Below are 25,497 nucleotides of genomic sequence, written 5' to 3' on the forward strand. Positions count from 1 at the left end.
AATCAGATGTGCTGAGTTATGACTTATTTACAGAAATAGTTTCAAAGTTGTAAAGATTTAAGATTTCTATCATGCAAACCTGATAGATGAATAGACCTAATCAAATGTATGGAAGCTAGCATTCAGAAACGTTTTGAAAGATATTTCCTACTCAGAGAAAATCATTTCCAAAGTTCCATAAAACTTATTACTGAAATTGTTCTCTGGAAAGAGTAGGTTGGTTTGTGATAAGGTATCCTCATCTGTCTGGAGGAGCTGCACATTCCTAACAGGTAGCTGCTTTTCCTTTCCTGTATATTGTCTGGCAGACGCGGTATAAACACCCAGACCAGTTTGCTGCCAGATTTGCAAAGAGCCATTAAACTGCCATGATAGGGAATTATCAGAAACTCACATGCTCCTGGATTTCCAGTGGCTTGTCTGTTACATAAAGTAGTACAGCTGCACTTGCTACTATTTCTTTACCTGTAGCTTTCCTTGAATGTCTGTAAAATGCAGGTCATGCTCTGAAATGCAATAGTCAGTTTGGTTTTTGTGAGCTTAAAGATAATTATGTTGTAAAATTACTTGCTATCTGGCTTGTATTGCATGACTCCAGTTTTCCAGTCACAGAAGAGAGGCAAGTCACCATGCAGGGTGACAGCTGGAAAGCTTCCCGTTCCATCAGAGATCTTGCATTTCTAGCTTATTCTTAGTTCCTGCTTGGTTGTAATGTAGGTTGCAGTCAGCAGCATAAAATCAATCTAAGTGATAGTTTTCAAGCCTTATCCATTGTTGGCTCATGGCCTTGGTACTAGTGACTGATGCTGTTACATTTTGTGATGCACATTTTTGATAATATTGAAACAAGCAGAACTTGTGTGGAAGTTCTTTCCTGATATAGCTGACATATCCAGGGCAATTAAGAATTCTCTCATCTTCCTTATCTGTTTCCCTACCATCACACCTGAAAATAAAGGGTGAGAGTGGTGGTGCTCTTGGAAAGTTTGGAGAACTGTTAATTTGTTTTCTGTGGTGGGAAAGTGCTTAAAGAAAGTCATGTTTTCTTATGGCTTAGGGAAGCCATTCTCTTACCTTGAGCTTTGTTTGATTAGTTGACTTAAAATGAAAGTAGTGGGTTCTTGTGCTTCAAGTTTTTACTTATTTTCTGTCATCTAATCTTCGCAGCTCTGTATGTCTAGAGAGCTGAAAAAATGAATAAGGAATTTGGAAAATAGAAAAGACCATAGCAATACTGTCTAGGATTTATCTTTTCTGTGTGTCAGCATGTCAGAACATGATAGGGATACTGATGAAAGCATTAGACTCTTTAATTCTTAATGCCACTGGTGGTGATTGATTTAAGAAGTATCCCTTTTTCTTCCTGTCGTGTGAGAAAGGGAATTAATCTGCTGATTTTCTTTACTTGTGACAGTAATGTTCTGTCTTTGCTGAAAAATTATTTGCTATCCCTATTTTGGCACTTCTTTCTCAACATTACAAGGAACAGGACCATTGCCTTCTTCAGAATGTGGTAGCTTCTATGAGAAGACAGTTTAATGAGAGCAGGCCTGTGACTGGTAAGCAACTGATATCTGCCAGCTGGGAGGATCTGAGATTAATAAAAACAAATACACCATCTACAAAGCCAAACTATGTAGGATTAGAAAAAGAAGTCGTTGCTATCTATTAACTACCAGGCAAGAAAGATGTAGTATTTATTTCCCAAAAGAGGTGTGCAAGTTCCTATAGCAGTTCTTGTTTAGCACTAGAAAGATCTTAAAAGAGCAACATTTTCTTTAACGTGCTCCCTTAAGAAGCAAAACCCCCAATGCTCATTTGGCAGCATAGTGAAAGGTAGAAAAACCAACCTCCCTCAGATTAATGAATCTGCCAAAAATGTCTGGATGTGCTGGAGTTATAGTGAGAGAAAAAGCCAACTCATTGTATAGTTCATTGACATTTATGAGTGTATGGGCTTAAAACCAAATGCAATGCTGTTGTCAGGAGCAAAGAGGAAAAAGAAAAGAGCTTTTCAATTTCTTAGTCATAGCTGTGCTCCTGTGAGCTACTTGTTGGCCCTGGAAGTTAGTTGTTGTAAAAGAATCAAATCCATATAATAATGTAAAGTGAAAGAAGACATGAAATGAAAAATGAAAGCATATGGATAATTCATTTGGAATCTATTGTCAAAATCCATTTAATTTAGAGAATTAAAGAATTTTACTCATAAATTAAATGGGATTACTTCAGAGATTGAAAGGGCACAACTGGAGCTGGTTGTGGAGCGTTTATAGGGGAAAAGCAGAATAGAAAGGAATGGCAGGATGATATTGAAAATTGTGAATTGTTTGGAGGACGTTGGTTGCTGTGGGACAGGTACTGTATATGGAAATGTAGACAGAAACGTAACAAGGTAACGTCACCCCAGGGCTCTCCTCTAACACAGGCCCGTCTCATGGCTTCTCCAAAGTATGTGGCCTCTGCACACCGAAACCCTAAGTGAGAAATAAGAATGGAGAGATGGAGGCTATGGCGTGTACAAGCCAGAAACAGTACAGCTGGGTTTTGGGAGTTACCGGTGTGGTTGATGTAACCATGAGGGGTAACAGGGTATAGCAAGGTATTGTTTTTCCTCTTCCCTTTTCGATGCCTATGATGGAAACTTTTCAAAATTATTACATATTGAGATCTGTCTAATGCTTAAAATTAGAGAACAAAACATTAAAAACAGTACTCTTAAAATGAATAGTAATTAATTACTCATGTAATTGCATTAATTAAACCTGGCTATGCAATTAGGGAGCTAATTACGTTGAAAACACAATTGCACATTTCAATCACTGCCCACACCCTGGAGATCGCCCAGTTTCTTCTCCTCCCTCATGAGACCTTCTCTAATCTCCCTCTCCTGTTGACTAGCATAATTGAAGCAATGTGTGCACATGTAGATGTGCATTTGCTTTCTCCAGCAAATAGTTACAAATTTAAAATGATTATGGTGCTTTATGAAATGTGTGTGTGTGCATACGTGTGCATGTAGATCAAAAACGTATGTATGTGTCCGACAGGTAAGATATGCATGTGAAAGCATTGAGTCATGTGTATAAAGTATATTTAATTTAGAAAAGAATTTTCTGTGTTTAACTGCTTGAAGGCATTTTTTTATTTTAATGAGAACAGTGCAGTTGGAGGTCTTCCTTGGGTCACGGTGTCCCAGGCTGTTTTATCACAGGCGGCCAGATTGTATCATCTTGTCCATAAATATGTCACATTTCATCTTAAGATCAGTTGTGACTCTTCCTATTATCTCCACGCATTTTCTGATGTTTAGCTAAGTTGGCAGTGTTACTGCGATAGCTTTGCATGTATTTGTTCTTAGTGCTTCACAAATCATCCTGGTGGCTTTTCACTGTCTGTGTTACGCTTTGCATTCGTGTGTGCTGAGCATGATTACCTGAAGCTTTACAAGATGTCTCTGCTGTATTAGTGTCCCTGTCCTATCCTAATACAGTGGCTTTATGATTGTGCTATTGATTTGTGGTCAGATAGTATCATTTTTGCCTATTCTGTTCTTTGCATCTGGTAGTGATTGGCTGAAAATGTCATTCAATTTGCAGCTTTGTAGTTTTCAGGGAGTTTGTCATTAGTACATTTCTCAGGCATTTTCCCACTCCATGTGGCAGTCACTGGTGAAAATATTCAATAGCTTCACTTGTAACCTCCTTTCTGTGCAGTAATTAGCATAAACTGTTTCTCATTAGCCAGTCCGTATCCTGCCTTATAGCTATTAAAATTATCATCTAACTGGTAATCCTGCACAATACACTGTGCCCGGTTACAGATCTGCTATTTCTGCTGTAATTGACATTATTCAAATAGAATGGCAATGAATGCTGTCACTGCAGTGGAATATTTTTGCTGCCTCATAAAGGTCGTACAGTCTGAACTTCAACATCCATAAAGGATGGATGAACAATTTGAAGATTTTTGAAAGGAGGTTTTACTTCTGCAGTATGTCATGAAAAATAGTGATTTATTTTCATACTTACTTGTAACTTTGTAATTTTATGTGTTCCTGTGGGTATGGCATGGTGCAGCATCACAGTGCTAGTATCTGTGAAGCTGTAAGGTGCTGTCCTGTAGAGCTAAGGCGGAGACTCTGGAAGCACTTAAGAGTTTTGCTGAATGATGTCCATGTGCACACTGTTAGTTTTCCAGAGGGAATTTAGGCAGTTTAGACTTGACAAATTCAATTTAATTATTTAAAATCTGATCTCTGCTTCTTATAAACACCTTTGCATGTTTTTAATTGTTAAAATACATAAATAAAATTTGGGAAGAGTCTCTGATATTTGACTCGACGCATTTCTGATATCTCATGTCTGATAGCTGAAGAGATAGCTGTCTTGTATGTATTATTCCTGGAATTCACTGTTTAATGTCTTAAAAAGTAGATTTTGGCACCTGTTCTGACCATTTGAGGAAAGTCCAACTGCTGAGTTCTCTTCTGTGGATTTGGTACCTTAAATCGTAGCATTGTTTGAGTTGGATGGGACCCTCAAAGGCCATCTGGTCCAACTCCCCTGCAATGAACAGGGACACCCACAGCTCCATCAGCTGCTCGGAGCCCCGAGCTTGGGTGTCTCCATCAATGGGGCATCCACCACCTCCCTGGGCAGCCTGTGCCAGTGCCTCACCACCCTTATTGTAAAAAACTTATTTCTTATATCCAGTGTAAATCTCCCCTGCTTTAGTTTGAAACCATTTCCCCTTCTCCTATCACAACAGATCCTTATAAAGAATCTGTCCCCTTCTCACAGCTTTTCTATAGAAACTGAAAGGCCACTCTCAGGTGTCCCTGGACCCTTCTCTTCTCCAGGCTGAACAGCCCCACCTCTCTCAGCCTGTCTTTGAAGGAGAGGTGTTCCATCCCTTGAATCATTTTTGTGACTCTCCTCTGGATGCACTTCAGCAGGTCTACATCTCTCCTGTATTCCACATCTGGATGTAGTACTCCAGGTGAGGCCTCACCAGCGCAGAGCAGAGGGGCAGGATCACCTCCCTCAATCTGTTGGTGGGTCTTCAAGCAGATTCTTGTGTGCACGTATGTTGGTTTGTGCATTTGAAGTTGATTAATATAAATCTCATGACATCTGACTGAGCATCTTGGGCTGCTTATAGGTTGAGTGAATTGCACATTTAGAATTGATAGGATTAGACCTGTTCTTTTGGTTTCATGTTGTCACGTGGCATTTAAAAGTGTGCAAGTGCTGTCTGGTGCTCCAAACTGAAGATAAGGAGCATCTGTTGTGGGCTAAGAGTAGCACCTAGTGTATCCTCATGTTCATTAATTGCAGGGAAGATACAGAATGGTGCTCAAGGAATAGGCATGGCCCTGAGTACAGTACAGCGCTATGCAGAGCTGCACCATGCAAGGGACATGGTGGTACAAGATGGTTGAATTGTCTTGTAAAATAGAACTGTGTTCTCTGAAGCTATTTTATAGTATTTTCAAAACTGTTCTTGGCAGTTTGGCCTTGCCCTGGGAACAGCTTGTAAACTCAGATGAGTTGAATGCTACGTTATTTGTCATATTTTGTTTTCCATGTTTACACAGGGAAAAAAAAAGACATTCTAATGTATACTAATAAAAATTTGGCATTAGATGGCCTGGTGCTAATAATATTAGTTAAAAGCTTGTATCTTTGCTTCATGTGGTTTTGTACAGCACATCAAAGGCAAGTCACCTGTAGCATCCATGTTGAATGAGGGCTGCAGCGAGAAATCTCTGTGGTCAGTGTGCCCTGCTCTGTGTCTCCTGCTCAGGAGAAGGGGTGCCTTGTGGCCTTGCCCAGCAACAGAGGATTCCCAGGCCTTGATCACATCTTGTTTGGAATCCTTTCAGGAGGAAGGAGGGAAAGCAGGAAGCAGTCTGCCTGTGTCGCTGCCAGCTGGCTCAGCCTACAGCCTGGGCTGCTGTGTTAATAGGCAAAAATAGTTTCAAAGATGGTCTTTTTCACTTTCACTGGAAATCAGTGGAGATTGTTTCAAAAAGTGGTAATTCTGCTGAAAATGGAGTAATAATGAACATAGAAAAAATATTGTTTTGCTCACATCATTGGTGATGATGTCTGGTTTTCCTAGCCTAAGAAATATTTGAGCAAAAGCCAGGTTTAGACGTGCACTCATTTAATAAGGATTTTCCCATTAGCTGTATACTTTTCTGATAGTCACAGAGAAACCTATCTGATAGTTCATAAAACTGTGAAGTTGAGGCTGTGGAGCCCAGCTTTTCCACGTGTGCTGCTGCACAGACAGAAACCAGTGACCTGGTACAGGGGAAAAGTTGCATTCCTGAATCTTGTCTTAACGTAACCTGGTTCCCATAATGTGCACAGTTACACTGCTGTGGTTTTATTTTATTTATTTACTGTTTTCCCCTAAAACCTACACTCCTGCAAAATACTGTACTGCAGGCTTTTAAGTTCCAGCTTTGACTGCTGCTGTTCCAATACAGAGTGGAGCTATAGCTGAAGAGCAGATAAACTTTTTTCCGTGATTTCTGAAGCTTGTGCGTTAGTTCTTCTTTTAAAGATTTACACCAGTCAAGATCACATGTGGGGATTACCCTAATTGGTTACAGTTGTCTAAATTCTAATGAGTAATATGTGGTGTGTAATGCTTGAACAGATAAGTGCCATGCAAATGGCAGTGATGAAAAAAGTTTATTGAAGTGATAGTGATCTTTACATAGTGTGTCAGCAAGATGGAATGAAGGGAAACTCTTTATTTAATTGGAGAGCCGAGGAGTCTCAACTCTCACTGCTAAAAATCATGAGCACAGAAACTTAGATTTGATTACAGAAGTTATGTTTAGTTAGTATAGTTTAAAGGAGATTTCCCTATTCTAGTCATGTTTTGTTGATATGGTAATGAAGAAATGACTACTGATTTATTCAATGGCATGAAAAATAGTGGGACATTTTATATTTCTAGACTTCTAATTGATATAAAAAATTGGCATTTATATTTAGAAGTGAATTTGAGACGAAATAACAGAAACCTACATGGAAAATCTGCAGTGTTGACACAAAACTGATCTGAAAATTGTATGATTAAGCTGTTGCAAGATCAAAAGTGGGAGTTTGGCTAATCCTTTAAGGAGTGGAAACTTTCTTGTCAGTGACATCTCAGGGCTTTCCCTGTAAGCTCTTACTAATTGGACTAAAATATACAGCCAATAAATAAACGAATGAATGAATGAATAAAATTGGGTGTTACAGTTCTCATCTAAAGACAAATCATGCGAGATACAAAGGCAATGGTATTGCAGAGTATTATTGTCCAGAGCTTTAGTCTAGAATATCAGTAGATTGTTATGGTCTAGAATTTTTGTCTATAGTTGTCTTCAAAGATCTGTATAGACTTGTAGTAGTCTATTTCCAGTAGAAGACTACTACAGTACATGTAGTACATGCCTACTGATTGCCTTCTCTTGTTAGGGAAACCATGTTGTATATACGTGTGTGAGTGTGTGTGTGGAGTTTTTCATATGAATTTTTAGTAAACAAAATGGAAGTCTCATTCAGAGTCCTTCTCTAGGAGATAACTGATTTCTTTATGTTCTAAAATACCATCTGGTTTGCTCTAGAGAAAAAAATGTAGTGTTGGATTTTTCCATTCAGCTAGCTTAGCTACTAAAATAACAATATTGGAACAGCTGAATGTGCCTGTGTGTATCAAGATAGAGTGGAATTTCAATCAGAACAGCAGGAGGGAAAAGTGAAGGGAGATAATGATTAACTTGGGAAGTTGGGGAAGCATATATGGAAAAGTAAGTTGATGGTGCCACATAATATTGTTCAAATAATTCCTTTGCCTCATGGCGGAAATATGCAAGTTTTGTTTTTCAGTATTCCCCATTATTTTTCACACAGTCTGAATTTTCCTTGAATAAAAGTGCATTAAATATACCTGTGGTGTTCTGTTTTAATTAAAGTAAATAGGGCAGAATAGGATTTGACATGATTATGTAGTGAAGTAATGAGTTTACGATCCAGCTGTGCTTTACAGATTAGCTGATACCTACTGCCCTTAGTTACCTTCTCAATTGTATTTGTAACATTGAGCTCTGAGCTTTTAATAAATTACTTGGTCAGACTAGGATCACGTGGAACACTTTAGGTCTCTATATTGTTGATCTCAAATAAATGACCTCTGTTAAATTAACACATAATCAGTTGTACTCCTTATTGAGAATGCATGCAGTAGGTTTACCTGCTGTTGTTCTTAAGGTTTATTTGACTTCAGAGGGATTCATTTATTACAGCAAAGTAGCTGAGAATGTAACTGTAGGCTTTTTTTTTGTGCGTGTGTGTGTGTGCGTGTAAAAATATGCAGTTTTGTAACTATAATATCCACAGGTTTTGGGACCTGCCCCTAAATGGTGTTCTTTCTTGGACAACTTGACTGAAGAGCTGGAAGAGAACCCAGAGAGCACAGTTTATGATGACTACAAATTTGTAACCAGAAAAGACCTTGAAAATTTAGGTAAAACATTTGAATCTCCTTGTTAGTTGATATCTTTGCTCAGGTTTTTTTGTTTGCCTTGTTTGTTTGTTTATCATTTACACATTTGTAAGTTTTGTAGTTCGTATGTGACCTATCAGTGAGAAATGTTGGGGAACCATTCAAAATTCATTGGCAGTAGTTTCTTCCAGTCATCTTGGTTATTAATATAGCAGACCGATGACCTTTTGTTCTTTGGTTTGTTATAAAAGATTTCTTTTTTCTCGGTTTTGAATTTCTAAGAAGATACGTGGAAGGAAAATTTGAAAACTCTTGAAGTATTTTGGTTCTTACTCTCAGGTTAAGGCCTGGGGTGATAGTTTTATGATCTGTTATGGTACTGTATTTCTTTCACCATGTTGATTCTTCAAAGATAGTGACCTAAGGCAAAACTCTCTGAATCAAAACATCTCTATGCCACAGTAAAAAAAGTGATTGTCAAACATGTATAGACTTTCTGTTAAAAAATCTCTTAGTTTTTCTTTATAAAGTGGCTATGGTTTGCAGTGCTTGTAGGCATCTTTAAAAAGCATAACATGTAAGAAATACTGATTCTGTTGCTCTGAAGTAGCTTAGATTTCTTGCTGTCTGATTTTTTGTTGTTGTTTAACTTAGTCTTGATGTACTGGGTGTGACTGTTAGAGATTGATGCATCGCGTCAGCAGTTCTTGTTTGTCTTGAACTGAGTAAGTGAAGTGGCTAGCTTGGAATAGTTCTCTATCCATGAAAGCTCTTTGAAATCCTCTGTAATTTTTTCCCAGGCCTTGCTCATCTCATTGGATCATCATTGCTCAGAGCATATATGCATGGTTTTTTCATGGACATAAGGCTTTACCATAAGGTAAAAGAGGATGATGCTTGTAAACTTTCACTATTAACAATAAAATATGTTTCTCCCCACAAACAGGACTGCATCCTGTATTAATGATGTTCTTTTTACTTTCTTCTGCTTAATCAAAGGCAAAAATGATGGCCAACCCTTTTGCTTATGAAGAATACAGAAGAGAGAAAATAAGACAGAAAATAGAAGAAACACGTGCACAGAGAGTTCAGCTGAAGGTAAATGAATATGCTTCTGAAAACATATTCATAGAGTGATGTATTCCTAAGTGTATCTTAGAGGTGTAATTGCTTAGGACTTGATTTTGTTTATCATCAGAGACAAAAAGTAAACTTAGCTTTTGATTGGAGCCATAAAATTCTTATGCATATCAATCCCACAGATGAGTGACTCTGCTGCTTGAGCAGATAACCTGGTGATAAAACTTGTTGTTTCTGTTTGTCTTTACCCTAAACGCCTTATTTCATTAAAATGTGTACTCTGAAAGGAGATATATAAACACAATACTGTTTTCTATATCAGTATTCTATTTATACCAGCATTCCATGTATATTCTTTAGAAACTTCCCAAGGTCAATAAAGAGCTTGCCCTCAAACTGATTGAAGAAGAAGGAGAGGAACAACAGGCTACTAGAAAAAGGAAACAAAAGGTGAGCGTCTGTTTTAGGTGCTTCTCTAACCTGGAATGCAGAAATGGTAATGCTTACAGTTACTGACTTGCTGTTTTCTGCCCAAAAGATTCAAAAATCCATTCTTTCTTGTCTCATAAATAACTTACTTTACTGGGTGACTGTAAGATTGGCTTCTATAACTAAAGAGCTAGAAAGGCCCTTCAGTAACATTGTCATCTATATTGCAAATTTTGAAATACCTGCCGTTGAAGATGATAATGAGCTTTGTAGGGGTCCAGAAGCTAGTTGAATACAAAATCAATACCACAGTTTTTCAATTAAAAAGAAAAAAAAAGAAGCATTTTTTTTCATTTGTTAGTATTTTGGTGGTATCCGTGACAAGACAGATGTAATGGGTATAAATGAGGAGCAGGAGGCTGCCTGAAGTTGTATTTCAATATAATTGCCTTTCTTTCTTTATAAAATGTAGTCAACTGTATATAAAGTAGCTAAAATAGCTCATTCTTATGCGACAGAAAATTTTACTGATGTTGAAGTAATCCATTTTTATCCTGGAATCAGCATAAAGGAAAAAAGTCGTTAATGTTTAGTTTCTAATGGGAGCATATGGCACAGCAAAAGTTTGTCTTATCAGCCTCTTTATGTTAGCAGAGTCCAGGTTCTTTGTATAGGTAGCATTTTATAGGTGCTCATTCTCACAGGTGTGCTGCATTCACAGCAGGCAGGTATTAGCTTCGTGTGGCATGTAATGAAACCAGTTGATATAGTGGGAAGTATGAACTATTGAAAAAGTGGGTGGTATTAAAACCTTAAATTTCAGCTTTCTAAGCCTGTGTTGAAATGAGTACCTTATGTGGGGGGTGATTTGCCCAGGAACACATTGCATCTTTACATAGATTAAAAAGAGTACATAAAGATGCATGTTCTGATTATTTGAATTTTCAGCTTCCAAATTAAACTGCAGTTCATACTTTTGCAACAACTTCCACATTTGAAATTTACACTTGTTTTTTCTATCCTTTTTCCCCACTTGATAGATAAAAATGAAAATCTAGTGCTAATGTGGGTTGAATGGGATATAAGTTTGGTAATATTAAAAGATAAGCTTTTATTGTAAAATGTGTGTATTTAATGATTTGAAACAATGACAGCCAGTATTTGTATGAGCTGAAGTTGTAGTTTGATCTGTTCTTAATTCACCTCATTTATACTGGGTTCATATTTTTTTTTTCTTCAGCATGAATGAAACTGCTTTTTCCTTTCCGTATGTGAGGACAGTGAAGAAATTGTCATAAGATGTATAGAAACACTTTTATGTGTTTACAGTAAAACAGCAGTAGCATTGCATAAAGAAGTGTTTACCCTGGTAATTTGTTTTATGTGTTGTAAAGTCATTCTCATCCAGGCAGAATATTTGTACTCAGTGGTACTGCTGATTAGTCAATAGATACCAGCATGTCTCCACACTATCTGGCTGAATGTATGAGAAACATTGATTCAGAAATACCAGTACTTGTGTATTCAAGGTGTCTGTAGTGTGCATAAAAGCCTGTCCTGCCTACAGGAAGCTTAGAATGATATTTATTCGATGTTTGTGCAAGTAATAGAATACATAACGATATAAGGAAAAATTTCAATTTATATGACCTGGAAGGAAAAATAACTGACACATACTGCTTTTGAACTTTGCTTAATTGAAAAGGTGTGACATATTTTTACCAATGTCTGTTTTGGAATTTTATAACTAACTGATGCTTCGTTTCTTTTCCAGAATCTGCCTAGCCTTCTCAAAGATGATCGTTTTAAGGTCATGTTTGAGAATCCCGATTTCCAGGTAGATGAGCAGAGTGAAGAGTTTAGGCTACTTAACCCACTTGTTTCTAAGATAAGTGAGAAAAGAAAGAAGAAACTTAAGCTCTTACAGGAGCAGGAAGCAAGAGAACAGGTAAAATATTCTCTTTTTGGACTGGGAAAAAGCAGTATTTTTCTTTGTTTCAGATTTTCAGATTTTTCATCCTGAAAGAAGGAAGCAATGCAAGTCTCTCTTATCAGCTGCACTACGTAGATGTGATTTATAATGCTATCCTAATTTTCAGATGTATGCCTACATCAATGTAGGTTTGAAGGAATATGATGTGTAAGCAGAGATAATTTTATTATTTTTCATTGCTGCATTAGCTGATAGTGCTTTCATTCAAATTGTGTCTCTCTTCAACTCTATCTGTGTAAAATGTCAGTCTAATTGCAGGAATGGTTCGAAAAGAAAATTAGTTGATGATTTCTTATTTTACACTATTTTTGTCTGCAGGAAGAGGAGGAAGAACCAGAAGGAAAACCAAGTGATGCAGAAAGTTCTGAGAGTTCAGATGATGAAAAAGGTTGGGTTGAAGAGGTCAGGAAACAGCGCAAGCTTCTGCGCCAAGAGGAAAAAGTAAAGCGGCAGGAAAGGTTCAAGGAGGATCAGCAAACATTACTGAAACCTCAGTTTTTTGAGATTAAAGAAGGAGAGGAATTCAGAAGCTTCAAAGACTCTGCCAAAAAACAAAAGTTAATGAAGTAAGACAAATGTTCCTACTTTAACAGTGGAGGGTGAAAGATTCTCAAATATTTCTCTATGACACAAGCCAGTGGCATTTTCATTAGTTAGCATGATAGCCTTGGAAGCACTAATAAAGCCACATCTGGTGATTCAGGGATATGACTTAGGGGGACACAGTCGTTGAAAGCTCTGTTTTGTTCTTAAACAAATACAACATTTCAAGTATGCCAGAGAGACAATGTGAATGAGATGAGTAAGAGGTTAATATTCTCAGCCAGATTTGAGGATCCATTACTCATTGTTGGCAAACTGCTGCTCACACAAATAATAGCAGTGATGTCTCTGAGACTGGTTATATTTCTCCACTGGTGTCAGTATGAGATTGACATACTGCCTATAGAATGCTCTGAAAGGCTTGGGAATGCTGCATGATTAGTCCCTATCTGAAGTAGGTTCCAGATGGTAAAAGAAAAAATTGTGCTGTGTAAAGGGCGCACTTATCTTTTAGATTCACTTGGCTTTGAGGTGCTTAATGATGCCTGTAAATCTCACTGATATTTTTTCTCAGAAGTGAGTTTAGGCCTTTGGAAGATGAGGTTTAGTAGCCTTTTATTATTTGGAGAGCAGTGTTTTATTAAAACACTGAGGGACAATAGTTTCAAAGTTCTCGCAGTGCATTGGATGCAGGGCAGAATTTTAAGTAGTGTTGGAAACATGCTGTTGGTGTAGATGGATCTTGTAATTGCCATTACTTTTTTTTACTTCGAATGGAATAATACATTCAAAGACAAAAAGAAAGAATAATATAGGGATGTTTTTTTTATGTCATGAATAACTGCCAATGCAGCTTAGATGCGTCATGATAGCCATCTTCTGGAGATACGTAAAGAAACACGTGATAAAAATGCAGCCTTTCCCTTAACCAAACAAATTTTTAACTGGAATTGTCCTATAAAAAGTGTGACGTGAAAGGAGCCCGAAACAAATGGTCGAAGTGGTCAAGTGGCCTTGTGTTCTCTTTGTCACTGAAATAGTTCCTTTTTAAGGCACGATGGCTGCAGCCTGCTTGCCTGCTGTTCTTTCACACAAATTTAGTTATGACCTCTAAGTGAAATTTCCAAGGACTCTCAAATTGAAATATTAAGAGTTCGTTTTGCTCAAAATATGGGACACTTGAACGTGAAAAAGGATACTGCAATTTAGGCAAGTAAGCCAAGACAGCTTTAGAGAAGAGAAATGTTTAGAAAAAAGTGTTTTTAAAGAGTGTGACACAGAATGAGGTGAAATCTTTGTAGTTTAGGGGAAGAAAAATTCTTGCTTCAGCTAGGAAAAAATGAAATCAAATACCAGAGTCCTGTCCAGGAGATGCAGGAATATCAGTGATGTCATAAACCATGGAAAGATTTATGAAAGACTGCTTGAGGGATGAGAGAATCTGCCTTAAGTCTCGCTGTTAGTTCCATGCAGAATATTTTTTGAGGGGTGACGTGTCCTTAGGGTTGCTCGGGTTACTTGCACTCTCTGCACTAGATTTACAGATGAGACTTGACTTTTTTGGTTTTTTTTTGCCTAAGCAAGAAGTGATCCCATTTGTGTTCATCCAGGCATTGTTCTGACAGTGTGAGCTCAGTGTTCCTCAAATTCAGGGAGCAAACTTTAAAATTACAGCCGGTTATACTGATATGATTACAGAATCCTAATGATTTAGTCTGTGTTGTGACCTAACTTGTTTGGTAAGCATTTTTACACAGCTGAATTTTATGAAAAATACTTAAATGTGTTTTCTGCTGGCCTTCCTCTGTGATAATAGTCAGCATAAAAATAATTAATTCAGCTAGTGTGCTGAAAATTGGAAGGACTGTAGTGGCATGTACAGTCTGGTGGGGCTGGCATGTTTGTCTTTGATTTGATTTATTCAAGCTATGGAATGATGGTCTGTGACCAATATAATTAAGCGCCTTAATACCTTCGCTACGCACTTAATGGCTAGGTGTTCTTTTTTCTCTAATCATATAATGTTCTACCTGAGGAAACAGTTTATGACTTACATAAAACTGGGTGTTTCTTTTGACATGCTCCTGACTCAGCAGGGCTCCAAGCCCAACTTCTGAAGTGGTGGTGCATACTATAAATTTCTTAGCAGACCAGCAGTCTATGCAGCGCTCTGTGCAGGAAAGCTGCCAAACTTATTTGCGATCATAACAAATACCTTGTCTCAAATCTGTCTACATTTCTCTTCCCCCTTTTGTGTTCTTGTGCTTACATACGAAAACCTGCTGAACATATTAGTAAAGATGCAGAATTTTTCTTTGTTTACTTAACGTATAATTTCCTTGCACAGCAACTTGAAAGGAATACATAAAAGGAGAGAGGGTTGTTTTTAATCAGGGTCTGCAAAGCTTTTTTGATTTTCTTGATATCCCTTCAGAATGGTTGTCATTGAAGTTGTAGCCCACAAAAATGACAAACTGAAGTAATCCTATTCAGTCAAGTATAGATCAGTGCAGGAAAGTCAACAGAAGCCAACAAACATAGCTGGCTTTCCTAAGCATTGCTTAAGTGCAATAGCAGGAAAAGTCGTGAGAGACTCTTCTCTGTTGTTTTGTAAAGAGGAAAAGAAGCACCTGGTCAGTTTTCATTTAACCACAAGGCAGGAGAGATTGCTTTTGATAACACTCTTAATGTATCAATGGAATCTATTTGTTGAGAATGATTTTAAAGAGCTCCTAGCAGTGCTAAGCTTGCGTGTATCGGTGTGTGTGATTCGCTGTCACTTGGGATCCGTGCATTTTCAGATAAATACGGCCATATCTGTGCTTACTCAGTAAAATCCCAAACTTAAAGCCTTTTCCTCCTTTCAGTTTTCCTCCTGACTGAAGCAGTGTCTGGGCAGTCATGCCAGATAATTGCTGGGTAGAAGCCATATTTCTCCAACTCGTTTTCAAAGGGGAGAAAAGTGGAACTTCGCTTGGATGTAGAAATCCCACCACAATGTCAGTGACTGATCTTCTGCCATAGTTAGCTCTAAGGCTTAGCTTGTCTTCCTGATTTGCACAGATGGAACAAGTTTTTACATGTAGGCAATGAAAAATATACTACAGAAAAAGACATACAATCAAAGTACCTAGTCATGAGAAATAAAGTAATTCTCGACAGTAATTTTTCACTGTTAATCTGAAGAGACTGTTGCATAAATGGCTTATTAACCAAAATTCTGCAGACTTCAGAGGCTCTGTGTATAGAGCACACTGTGTGAGTCTTTCATCCATAGAAAATCCATTGACTTTGGCTGCTACTCGTGTGTATTTTTATGATGATTTATTTTCCGCCTTCTACTTCAGGGAAGTGTGTGGCACTGCTGTGGGGTCAGGTTCTCTCTCCAGTTCTCAGACCCACTTGTCTGTGTGTCTCCTACTTGCAAAACTGCTTCAATTATACTGCTGTGGGACACAGTGTCTGAATAATCATTTCTAATTGGATTATTTAGCTGTTGATGGTGAAGTGATGATTCTTTCTCTGATTAATTCTAACATATAGTCAAGATTAATTCCTTCAGAAGTGTTTCTTAAGCTAGGAATTCTAAGATACCAGCTAAACTGGATCGATCTTGCCTTAAGTATTTTTGTGTGCGTGCTTTTATCTGTTACTGCAGCTGAATATACCTGACTTCTTCTAAAATGTCTTGGAAAAGTATAGCAATAGTGGGGTGTGGTCTCCTTCTCAGCTGGAGGCCTGATGCTTTTTTAGAAGAAAAGACAATGAGCTTTTCAGTAGAAACATTGTTTAAATTTATGTAAGCAGTATCTGGAGGGAGTAATTGGAACTTGTATTTCTTCTCTGTTCATTGGTGATTTAATTCTTAGACATATGGCATTGAAGGGTTGAAGGGCTTCAGGGAGACTAAGATTCATTTTGACTGCATTACTGGAAGTTCTCATGGTAAGAAGATGGCAAGAGTAGAGACTAATGTTAATTGTTCTCTGCAGGAAAACTCTCGGAGATCGTTTAAAGCTTGAAGAAAAACTTGGCACACTCAACGTATCTGATACGACAGTGGGCAGCAAACAGGCTACGTTCAAATTAAAGAAGGTGAGATATACATAGATACGTATGTATACATTTAAGAGATGCAGAAGGTATCTCTAGGTTTAGCATGAAGGAACGGGAACTTTAAATCGGTCAGACACGTCCCTCTTCATCCCTTCATGTGCTGCCAGTGGTTCTGCTTCTCACCAAGAGAACGAAAGCCTCCAGTAGTACTCTGTGTGTTTATACCCTTATAAGCCAGGAAGCACTCGTAAAATCTTACGTTCCAGTGGAAAATACTGGCTTCCATATTTTAGTAGTGTATTTGCAGAGATATGTCATCAAAAGCTTGTGACCTTAGCTGACATCAGAGCCAGGACTAATCAGATTTTGGTTTGCAGGTCCTGACACAATTGGGATGCTGTAGGTGACAGGCTTTCTCCTGACTGATAATGCTGCTGGGTCTCAGCATGATTAAAACGGGGCTCCCGTCCACTTGTATCATTGAACTTGTGTGACGCAGATCATGAGAATGAGCTCTGATCTTGTGTTTGCCAAATTCCATTTGAAGTGTGTGGTTGACTGCTGTCCATCTGGCCTTTCCTAAAGGGTTTTTCTTTCCTATCTTGAGGAATTTTGTAGGTCACAGACAGCTGATTATTAAATAGTGTAGTTATAATGGAACGTGTGTGCGTCTGCTACTCCTGCTGCTTAGGTTTGGGGGTCTTTTTTGCTAGAACCGAAGACACATTCAGAAAGCTGAAGATTGGCATTCCATATTAATTGATAATTTTTCAGCTGATAAAATGTACTTCAGTTAAAAATGAAAAAAAAAAAATCTTCAAGTAAGGTTTTTTTCTTTCCAAATATATTTCTTAGCAGCTGTCAAATATTCTTCTCATCAGTGAAACTACCATCACAAAAAAAAAAAAAAAAAAAAAAGATCAAACTGATCACTATGACTGTGCCTGAATAAATTTTTAAAAAGCCAAATTTATGGAGGTATTTCTACATTACTTCCTTTACTTGTTCATTTACTGCTTCATCTGCTTTCAATTCTTGTATTTCTGGAATTTAAAGTCTGTTGATGTCTAAATCGGCCGCAGATTCCTCTGCAGAATAACCATTTTACCAACTGCTGTAACTGATACGTCAGTGTCTTGCAGCTGTGTAAAAAGCCTTTCCGGGGCTTCTAAAGCACAGTTTTTTTCATAGCCACTTTAAATTAGAAAAGGCTGAGTCACATCATTTCTTGCAATTGTTGGTAAACAATAAACTTTGTGAAGATTTGGATTCCATCAGATATGCAATAGCTTTGAGTTTTTTAATTCATTGCTGATCATGTACATCAACTGTTAACTGATGTGGCTTTAGTGAAATACAGAAATTGTGCTTGTTTGTATTTAAAAGATTTTAAAAGTCTAATTAAAAGAAAAAAATTGCCTACATTAAGTGTTGGGAAATAGGGAGAGCTAGGAAGAAGTCCTTGCAGTGTGCTTTGTTTTGATGCTCCTTTTTAGGCCTGAGCAATTCTATGATTCTGTGAAAAAGAGAAGCCAAAAGAGAATTCTGTATTACTCTGTATTACTCTGATCATCAGCTTCTGGTTTGTGATGCCCCGACCTTAACTTGCAGGAGTATATAGGAGTAAGTAGAAAGGTTTAGCAGAAAAGAGTTGTGCTTCCATGAGACTGATATCATTTGACCTTGTAAGTCAGTGGGGCTGTTGTGCTGTAGTCAAGCCCGCAGATGTTCAGCTGCCCCTGGCAGATTCAGCAATGAAATTTTGCCATTGATATTTTGCAGTTTAGTTTTCAGGGGATTTTAATTGGTTCCTACAATGTGAAGTTCTGTTCTGTTTTGTTTTTTTCAATTTCAGTGTGCTATATCACTGCAAATTAATATTAAAAACACATTCTAAATTGCTCAAGTATTTACAGTAGTACTGGACATACTTTTTTTTTCTTTTTTTTAATGGGGGGTTCAGGGAAAAATGGGCTGATGTGTTGTTAATTACAGAATTACAGAAGTGTTGTTAATTACAGAATTATTGATGCCGTGGGGATGCAGCTGTTTGAGTTACCGTAACTCTAGCAGTGTTAATGCAGCTATCCTGTGCTGCTGTTGAAATCACTCTAATTGCTGAAGAATTTTATAACATGGACACTTGCCTGAGCATGGGTAGTTCAAGTCTGCTAGTTCCAGTTCATGCTTATTTTCAAGACAAGCACTCAGGCTTCCCAATAAAATAGACATTAATGGCCGTAACAGCATTTCCCTCTGTATATTATGCAAGTTAACTCCTTTTGGTACAATTTTGATGAAGAGGAAAAACATTCACAGGTGCAGAGATTTTTGTTTATTGTCATGTTTAAAATGATTCTAGAATTGTCTACAACGGAGCAAACACTTTCATGAAATTCTAAGGCCACATTTTACAAAACCTGTTTGTTTCAGTAAAATTAAGTAAATTAGGATAAGATAATATGGGACCATTTCTGGGAACGTTTCCAGATTTCCCTAGGAGATTTCTGACTTGATATGTAAGTATTTGAACAATGATGTGGTTCATAATTTTACAAGAACTTGAGAGTTTGTTGTTTGTTTATTATTATTCTTTTTTTTTTACCTTTTAACATTCTAGACCGAGCACCAGAAGAAACAGCAGGAAGCTGAGAAGCAACATCGTCAAGAGAGGAAAGCTCTCAGGCGCTCTGCTGGTCATCTCAAGAGCAAACATGGAAGAGGACAACGGTTTCATTGATTTATGTTATCTTTTTAAGAAACTTTTTATTTTTAATTTGAAAGAGGGGCTTTGCAGTACCAGTGCATTTGTATTTTGTTTCATTGATGAACAGAAACCAGAACTTGTAAACTCTGTCTTAGTTATTGAAAAGTTACGGTGCATATGGTATATTATAAACTCCAGAGTAACTGTATTTGTGCAGAAATCACCAGCAAGTGGTTATTATGTAACCCTGTATGTTTTCTATATAAGAGTTTATGTATACAATGAGGCTGACTGTCTTTAATTTAAGAAAACTGGTTTTGCTTTCTGAAGTCTTTCTTTATGACTTTTTAGATACACGATCAGGAGAAAATTATTTTGTCTAAAAACTTTGCTCTACAAGAGCACAACAATCTTTTTTTTCTTTTATGCTGCTTCTTGTATGACATAACAACTATGTTTTTCAGAAATTGGCTTTGTCTCTTATGTTCTGGGTTGCCTGTATGTCCAAGAGGAGGTAAAAATGATTGCTGTGAGAGCAACTGAGAGTGGCAAATTGAGATTTCATTGAGTCATTCTATAAGCAGGATTCTCTTTCCACACTCATGTACAAAAGAGAATTGGAGAAGAATAGTCAAGTTAAATTTTGTGAGCATTGCATTTAATCAGAAATGGTTTGATATGTTTTGGTAAGCAAGCCATTATTCAAAGTAGGTCAAATAGTGTGTATTTGCATACAAGGCATATTAAGGCCACACAAGTAACCTCCATTCCTCCAAAGTTAGTTTAGGTAACTATGTTAAGAAACTAGGACATATGTTAAGAATATATTTATTTTGTGTGTCTTATTTTTGATTACCAACAGAATGCTTGTTGCTAAGCGGGGTAGAGCATTTCTTCTTGATACATTTTTAATTTTTTTTTAATCTAAAAAACCCTTAATTCATATATGTCATAGAATCATAGAATTGCACTGGTTGGAAAAGACGTTAAAGATCATCGAGTTCCACCACGACCAAACCATGCTACCCTAACAGCCCTCCACTAAATCGTGTCCCTGAGCAAACTAGTGTAATTCACTAGTTCAGTGAATAATTGTTTTTTACCTTTGATCTTAGGGGAGCTTTGTTATTGCTTTTTAAATGATTTTTTAAATTGTCTTTTCACTGTATCCAAGAACTTTGGATCAATGAATCTAAATCAAAAATCAATGAATCTACCCATGACTATAAATCACTTTGAGACTTGGAAGTCGTTAAGAGTTTTGCTTTATAAACCAGAAAGATTATTAATCCATTCAGATCTTCTGGACGGTATTTATCGTACTATTGAACCAAAAAGTTATGGGGAAATCTTGCTTTCTTAAAGCCTGATGCTTTTCTAAATCAAGATTGATTGTCTCTTAGATGTAGGATAATTGATCACACATTTGGATTTTTTTTTCTCTGTGTTTTAATTGTACCTGCTTTCATTTCTTGCTTCTGGTTTTAATTATATTGTTTCCTTTCATTTAAAATGTGATTTGCACAGTACGGTGAGGCAAACTAGAGATAGGAGTATGAGTAATGGATGCCAGCTATTCTGGAAAGTAATCCTAGAAAATTGGTGGCCTCAGATAGCATTTGTAAATGAGAATCTTAGAGTTGACTCAAGAGTCTGAATGTTCATGAGTGGCCTGTGTAGCTTCATCAGTTGTGATGTGCCTCTTCAGAAGGGAGACTACTGCATTGTAGATTCTTCGGCTTGTCTTTGCCCAGGAGCACCTGCCTTGTTGGTGGTTCTTTGTTCATTAATCTCTTTGTTGTGCACTTGATTGCTCAGGACTTACATGAGATCATAATGGAATAGGCAGTCATGTAATATGCAGAAAATGCAAAGCTCTGCGCAGTCTTCATCTTAGCTACAATTCATACTCACCAGTGGTTGATGCAGATTTTGAAAGACCAGTGAGAATTAATCAGAAACAGGTCTGTAGTTCTAAAGGAGGTGCAGTCCTGCAATAATCAGGAGCAAGGTTCATGAGCTCATGGTAATGATGTTCCACCAGCAGACCAAATTGACAAGTCTGTAATGAAGAGGCAAATCCAAGGGCAAGCTAGCAGGTAAGGATCTACCTGCTAGCTTGGAGGGAGGTACTTGGGTGGGCCTGGGCATACTTGCAGCATAGCTTAGAGGAGGATCAAGGGTGATGCAGTTCCCAGTCAAAGCCTTTGGCAGAGCTTTCCAGAGCTTTTTCACACAACTCTTCTCGTAGCAGTCCGGTACCCAATTACTTGGCTGTACTCTGCTAGAGCTGGCTTTAAGTACAGGCAATGAAACCCTTGGCAAAGGAAGAGGTAGCAGAGCCTGTTAGTGTACTTAGAGATTTGGCATGAAGCATGTTCAGATTCTTGGGATTGATAAAAAGCATTGATAAAAGACTAGGAGGGAAAGATTTGAGAGCTTCAACAGAAGCTGACATATTAATGCAGCATCATTGCAACTAATTAACTTCATAATGCAGCCAAAAAAGGCATTTATTAGGGTATCATTTTTGTTACATCAACTTTTATTTAGCTAACCACACCACTTTCCATACTACAGGAATCATTGTTGATTCAGTATGGCCATTCCTAGAAGCTGAGCAGCTGCTGAGGTATTTTTTTGTATTTAAGATTCCTGCTCTGAGGTAAGTGACTGTATGCTGTAGCCTTCTGGAAACCCTGACTTTTTGTATGTATGAAATTTAGTGGTGATAATCAGTTAGGAAAAAGAAAAAAAAAAAAAAAGAAAAAGCTCACTGTGAGTAACTTCCCTTTTAGAGGTTAAATGTGAGTGGAATTGTGGAATACTAGCAAGAGACTGAATCTGATGTACTTGAGTACTTGAGCTTATACTTGAGTACTTCTTTATTCCACAAGCACTGTTGTTTACATCAGGCCTTCAGTCATTCAGCTAACAATGAACCAGAATTTCTTGTGTAACTTTCTTTTAAAAATGCTGTTAACAGACCAAGAAGCAGTTCCTGTGGCTGCATAATTGTTTGAAATGGAGGGCATTCTCCAGTTTACACACAACAGGAGTGCTATGCTCCTCAACTGTGGCAAAGAGGTTCTGCTGGCCAGCAAAACTCCATGCTTCACTCTCTAACCATCTCCTCACTTAGCAGATGATGGGTGATGTGAAGCACTCAGTCTCTATTTTGTCTTTTGGCCCAGGAGGTTATGAGGATATTTCAGAAGTGATTCCATTCTCTCAGGGATGCCATGACATCACAGAACTTGCCTTCCCAGGCCCAAGATGATGCGTTGGGCAGTGGCATGATTTACCAGGTATGTTTCTGGCCACCTGGTTAGAAACCTTCTACCGTTGTGAGTATGTAGTGCATGGTCATTTCACTAGGCCTCACCTTATTGGAATCCTTTCCAGAGGTTACTGTTCTGGAGGGACTTCAATCACACAGCTAGCTTGATTGCAGCACGTTCCACACTGCTGGGTGAGCTGTGTGGTAGCCTCGATGGACAGGTCCATCCCTCAGTCAAGAGCCCATCTGTGTGTGGCATCTCTCCACAGACACCCTGATGTTTCATGGATTCACGAAGCCACAGACAGCTCCTAGTCGAAGGAGGGCCACTTCAGTTTTTGAAACCAAGTCTACTTGCTTATTTTTCTGGTATTCTTCAGAGGTTTGTTTCTTGAGTATGTGAGCATCTGTGTGCTGTACTTCTACAACAATGTTTTCTGCTTGGACAGCAATGCCTTGTATGTCTTGTCACAGTGCAACAGCCCAGATGAGTTCATCTCTGCACCACTACTGTTCTGCTTCCATTGCTGTAGCCACTCCCACAGGGTATTTGGCACAATCCATGACCCATTGTAGATTACTGTCTGCTTTCTTCTTTTGGCAATTTTTAGGGCCAGTTGGATGTCTTTTACCTCTGCAAATAGGTTAAACTTGCCTTCTCCTTCAGTACCTTCCTCATCTCATCACGTTGGACTCTATACAGCAGCTTACTACTTCTGATGGGTTCCTGCAACATGGACAGGATCCAGCAGAGACTGAAACATGCAATTTCTGTCTCTTCTGTTCTTGTAGTGCTCTAGAGCTCAGGGTGTATTTTCATTCAAGTATTCCATTGGGGTTTTTTTTTACGATTCTGCACTTCAGAGATGAAATTCAAAATCATCACAACCATGACAGGTACTTGTTCACATTCTCCCACATACCTTGCCACCCATCACCACATTGCCTTGGCGCAGATACCTGGTGATATTCTTAACTAACTGTTTAATCCTAGGAAGAAACAGAAGCACATGGAAGCTTAGTAATAAGAGTGTATTGGTTTCATCAACAAAAAGAACTCTCTACACCAAAATCAACCTGTCAATGTGGACAATTTACACATTCTCCACCCCTCATCCTATTACCACATTACTACCTCGCATATTCTTCACAGCTGTTACGTCATAAATTCTTCTGTTACATTCTTAGTCAATGTCCAGTCTGTGTTTTGCCCATTACTTCTCTGCATTATCATTCTTATGTTTAATTCCTTGAGCCCAAAGGGGATGCCACAAACAACTGAGGTGGTTTCACACTGATGGGCAGCCTCTCATTCCAGCTCCTCAAAGGAAAAGGGAAGGGGAGAAAATATGATGAAATACAAAAGGCTTATAGGTTGAGATAAGGATAATGTAAGTAAGGGGGAAAGAAAGAGAAATACAATCATGATTTTAAAAATAAAAAAAAAAAATGGAAAAAGGAAAAGCCATGTGGAAGAAAAGAGAGGGAAAATAGTTATTCTCTATGACCTGTCACCAAAAGATGTTTGGAAAAATCTTGTAACACAGGACTTCATTGCATGTAGCAGTTATTTGGGAGCACAGACGTTTTCATAACAAAAGCTCTCCTCCTTCCCCTTTCCCACTTTCATTGCTGAGCCATGGTATGGAATGTGTCTTTGGTTGGTTTAGGCCAGCTGCTCTGGCAATGTCTTCTCCTCACCTCTTGACCACCCGCCACTTGCTGGCTTTTGGGGTACTGGAGAGAGTCTTAATAATGGGCCGGTGCTGTGCAGCAGCAGCCAAACCATTGGTGTGATATCAACAGTGTTCTGCTACAGCTCAGAGCACTCGTGGGGAGCGTTAACTCCAAGCCAACCAGACCCAGTTCTGAGGGAGTAAGAATTTTCAAACTATTCCATCTTCCTTTGCGCCAACCTTTTCTGTGTGCGTGTGTTTGCGTTAGGTGGGAAAATGAGTAATAGACCTGAGTTCAAGGAAGAGAGACTCAAAGGGCAAACTTCCAATTTTGTCTGCAAGTAGCAGAACAGCTTGCCTGGGGAGTCTGTGTGGTGCCCACTGGAAGATTTGCAATGTCAGATGAAACATCTGCAGGAACACCAGAGGTACAGATGAGCGTGTCTGAGGAGGGGGAATGGATATGTAAACCTGGGAGGGCCCCTCAAGCGTGGTGATTGTAGAGTTGGTTGTAGCAGGGAACAGGCATGCGGCAGTAATGACTGGAGTCATTTTTCCCTTTTGCCCCATCCTTCAGCTGAATTGCTCACTAGTTTTATCTTTGTATCTCTTTCATGAAGATTAAGTACTTTTTTGGTGTGCATCCATAGCTAATATATTTTGTCTGATCTTGGGAAGCATGGGTTTTATAAGATGAATGAAAGTGCATAAATCTATTAATAAACTTCAGCTCTTGATCATTATCTCCATGTTTCAAAGCCCATTTTGCTCAATAACTGTCTCTTTGCTGTCTTGAAGAAGCAGTCCAATTGTATCACCAAAATGAACAATTATAGTGCAGCCTGCAGACAATAATCACAGAATCACAGAATCACAGAATCACAGAATCACCTGGGTTGGAAGGGACCTCAAGGATCATGTAGTTCCAACCCCCCTGCCTAGCAGGGCCACCAAACATCCACATTCAGATCAGGTTGCCCAGGACCCCGTCCAACCTGGCCTTGAACACATCCAAGGATGGGGCATCCACAACCTCCCTGGGCAGCCCGTTCCAGGGCCTAACCACTCTCCTTGTGAAGAACTTCCCCCTAACATCCAACCTAAATCTTTCCTCCTTCAACTTTGATCCATTTCCCCTAGTCCTGCTGTTGTCAGCCCTTCTGAAGAGTTTACTCCCCTCCTGGGTGTAGGTTCCCTTCAGGTATTGATAGGCTGCAATGAG

The 25,497-nt window shown here is 38.4% G+C and overlaps 1 protein-coding gene and 1 long non-coding RNA gene across 2 annotated transcripts in view; both read left to right on the forward strand.

Moving 5' to 3' along the window:
* NOL10 (nucleolar protein 10) overlaps positions 1-19,483 on the forward strand; it is a 46,282-nt gene extending 26,799 nt beyond the window's left edge. Inside the window, exons 14-21 of the mRNA XM_052690072.1 lie at positions 8,406-8,532; positions 9,312-9,391; positions 9,511-9,609; positions 9,952-10,041; positions 11,795-11,968; positions 12,332-12,579; positions 16,549-16,651; positions 19,233-19,483. Of these exons, the coding sequence (XP_052546032.1) occupies positions 8,406-8,532; positions 9,312-9,391; positions 9,511-9,609; positions 9,952-10,041; positions 11,795-11,968; positions 12,332-12,579; positions 16,549-16,651; positions 19,233-19,352 (1,041 nt within the window). The 3' untranslated portion in view covers positions 19,353-19,483. The remainder of the gene's footprint in view (positions 1-8,405; positions 8,533-9,311; positions 9,392-9,510; positions 9,610-9,951; positions 10,042-11,794; positions 11,969-12,331; positions 12,580-16,548; positions 16,652-19,232) is intronic.
* Positions 19,484-19,494: 11 nt separating this feature from the next.
* On the forward strand, positions 19,495-25,018 carry LOC128084262 (uncharacterized). The gene is made up of 2 exons (XR_008208409.1): positions 19,495-22,627; positions 22,727-25,018. It is a non-coding gene; the product is annotated as an uncharacterized LOC128084262 (long non-coding RNA).
* Positions 25,019-25,497: the final 479 nt, after the last annotated feature.

This window comes from Tympanuchus pallidicinctus, unplaced genomic scaffold (genome assembly GCF_026119805.1).
Source record: "Tympanuchus pallidicinctus isolate F22 unplaced genomic scaffold, pur_lepc_1.0 scaffold1, whole genome shotgun sequence".
Lineage (NCBI taxonomy): Eukaryota > Metazoa > Chordata > Aves > Galliformes > Phasianidae > Tympanuchus > Tympanuchus pallidicinctus.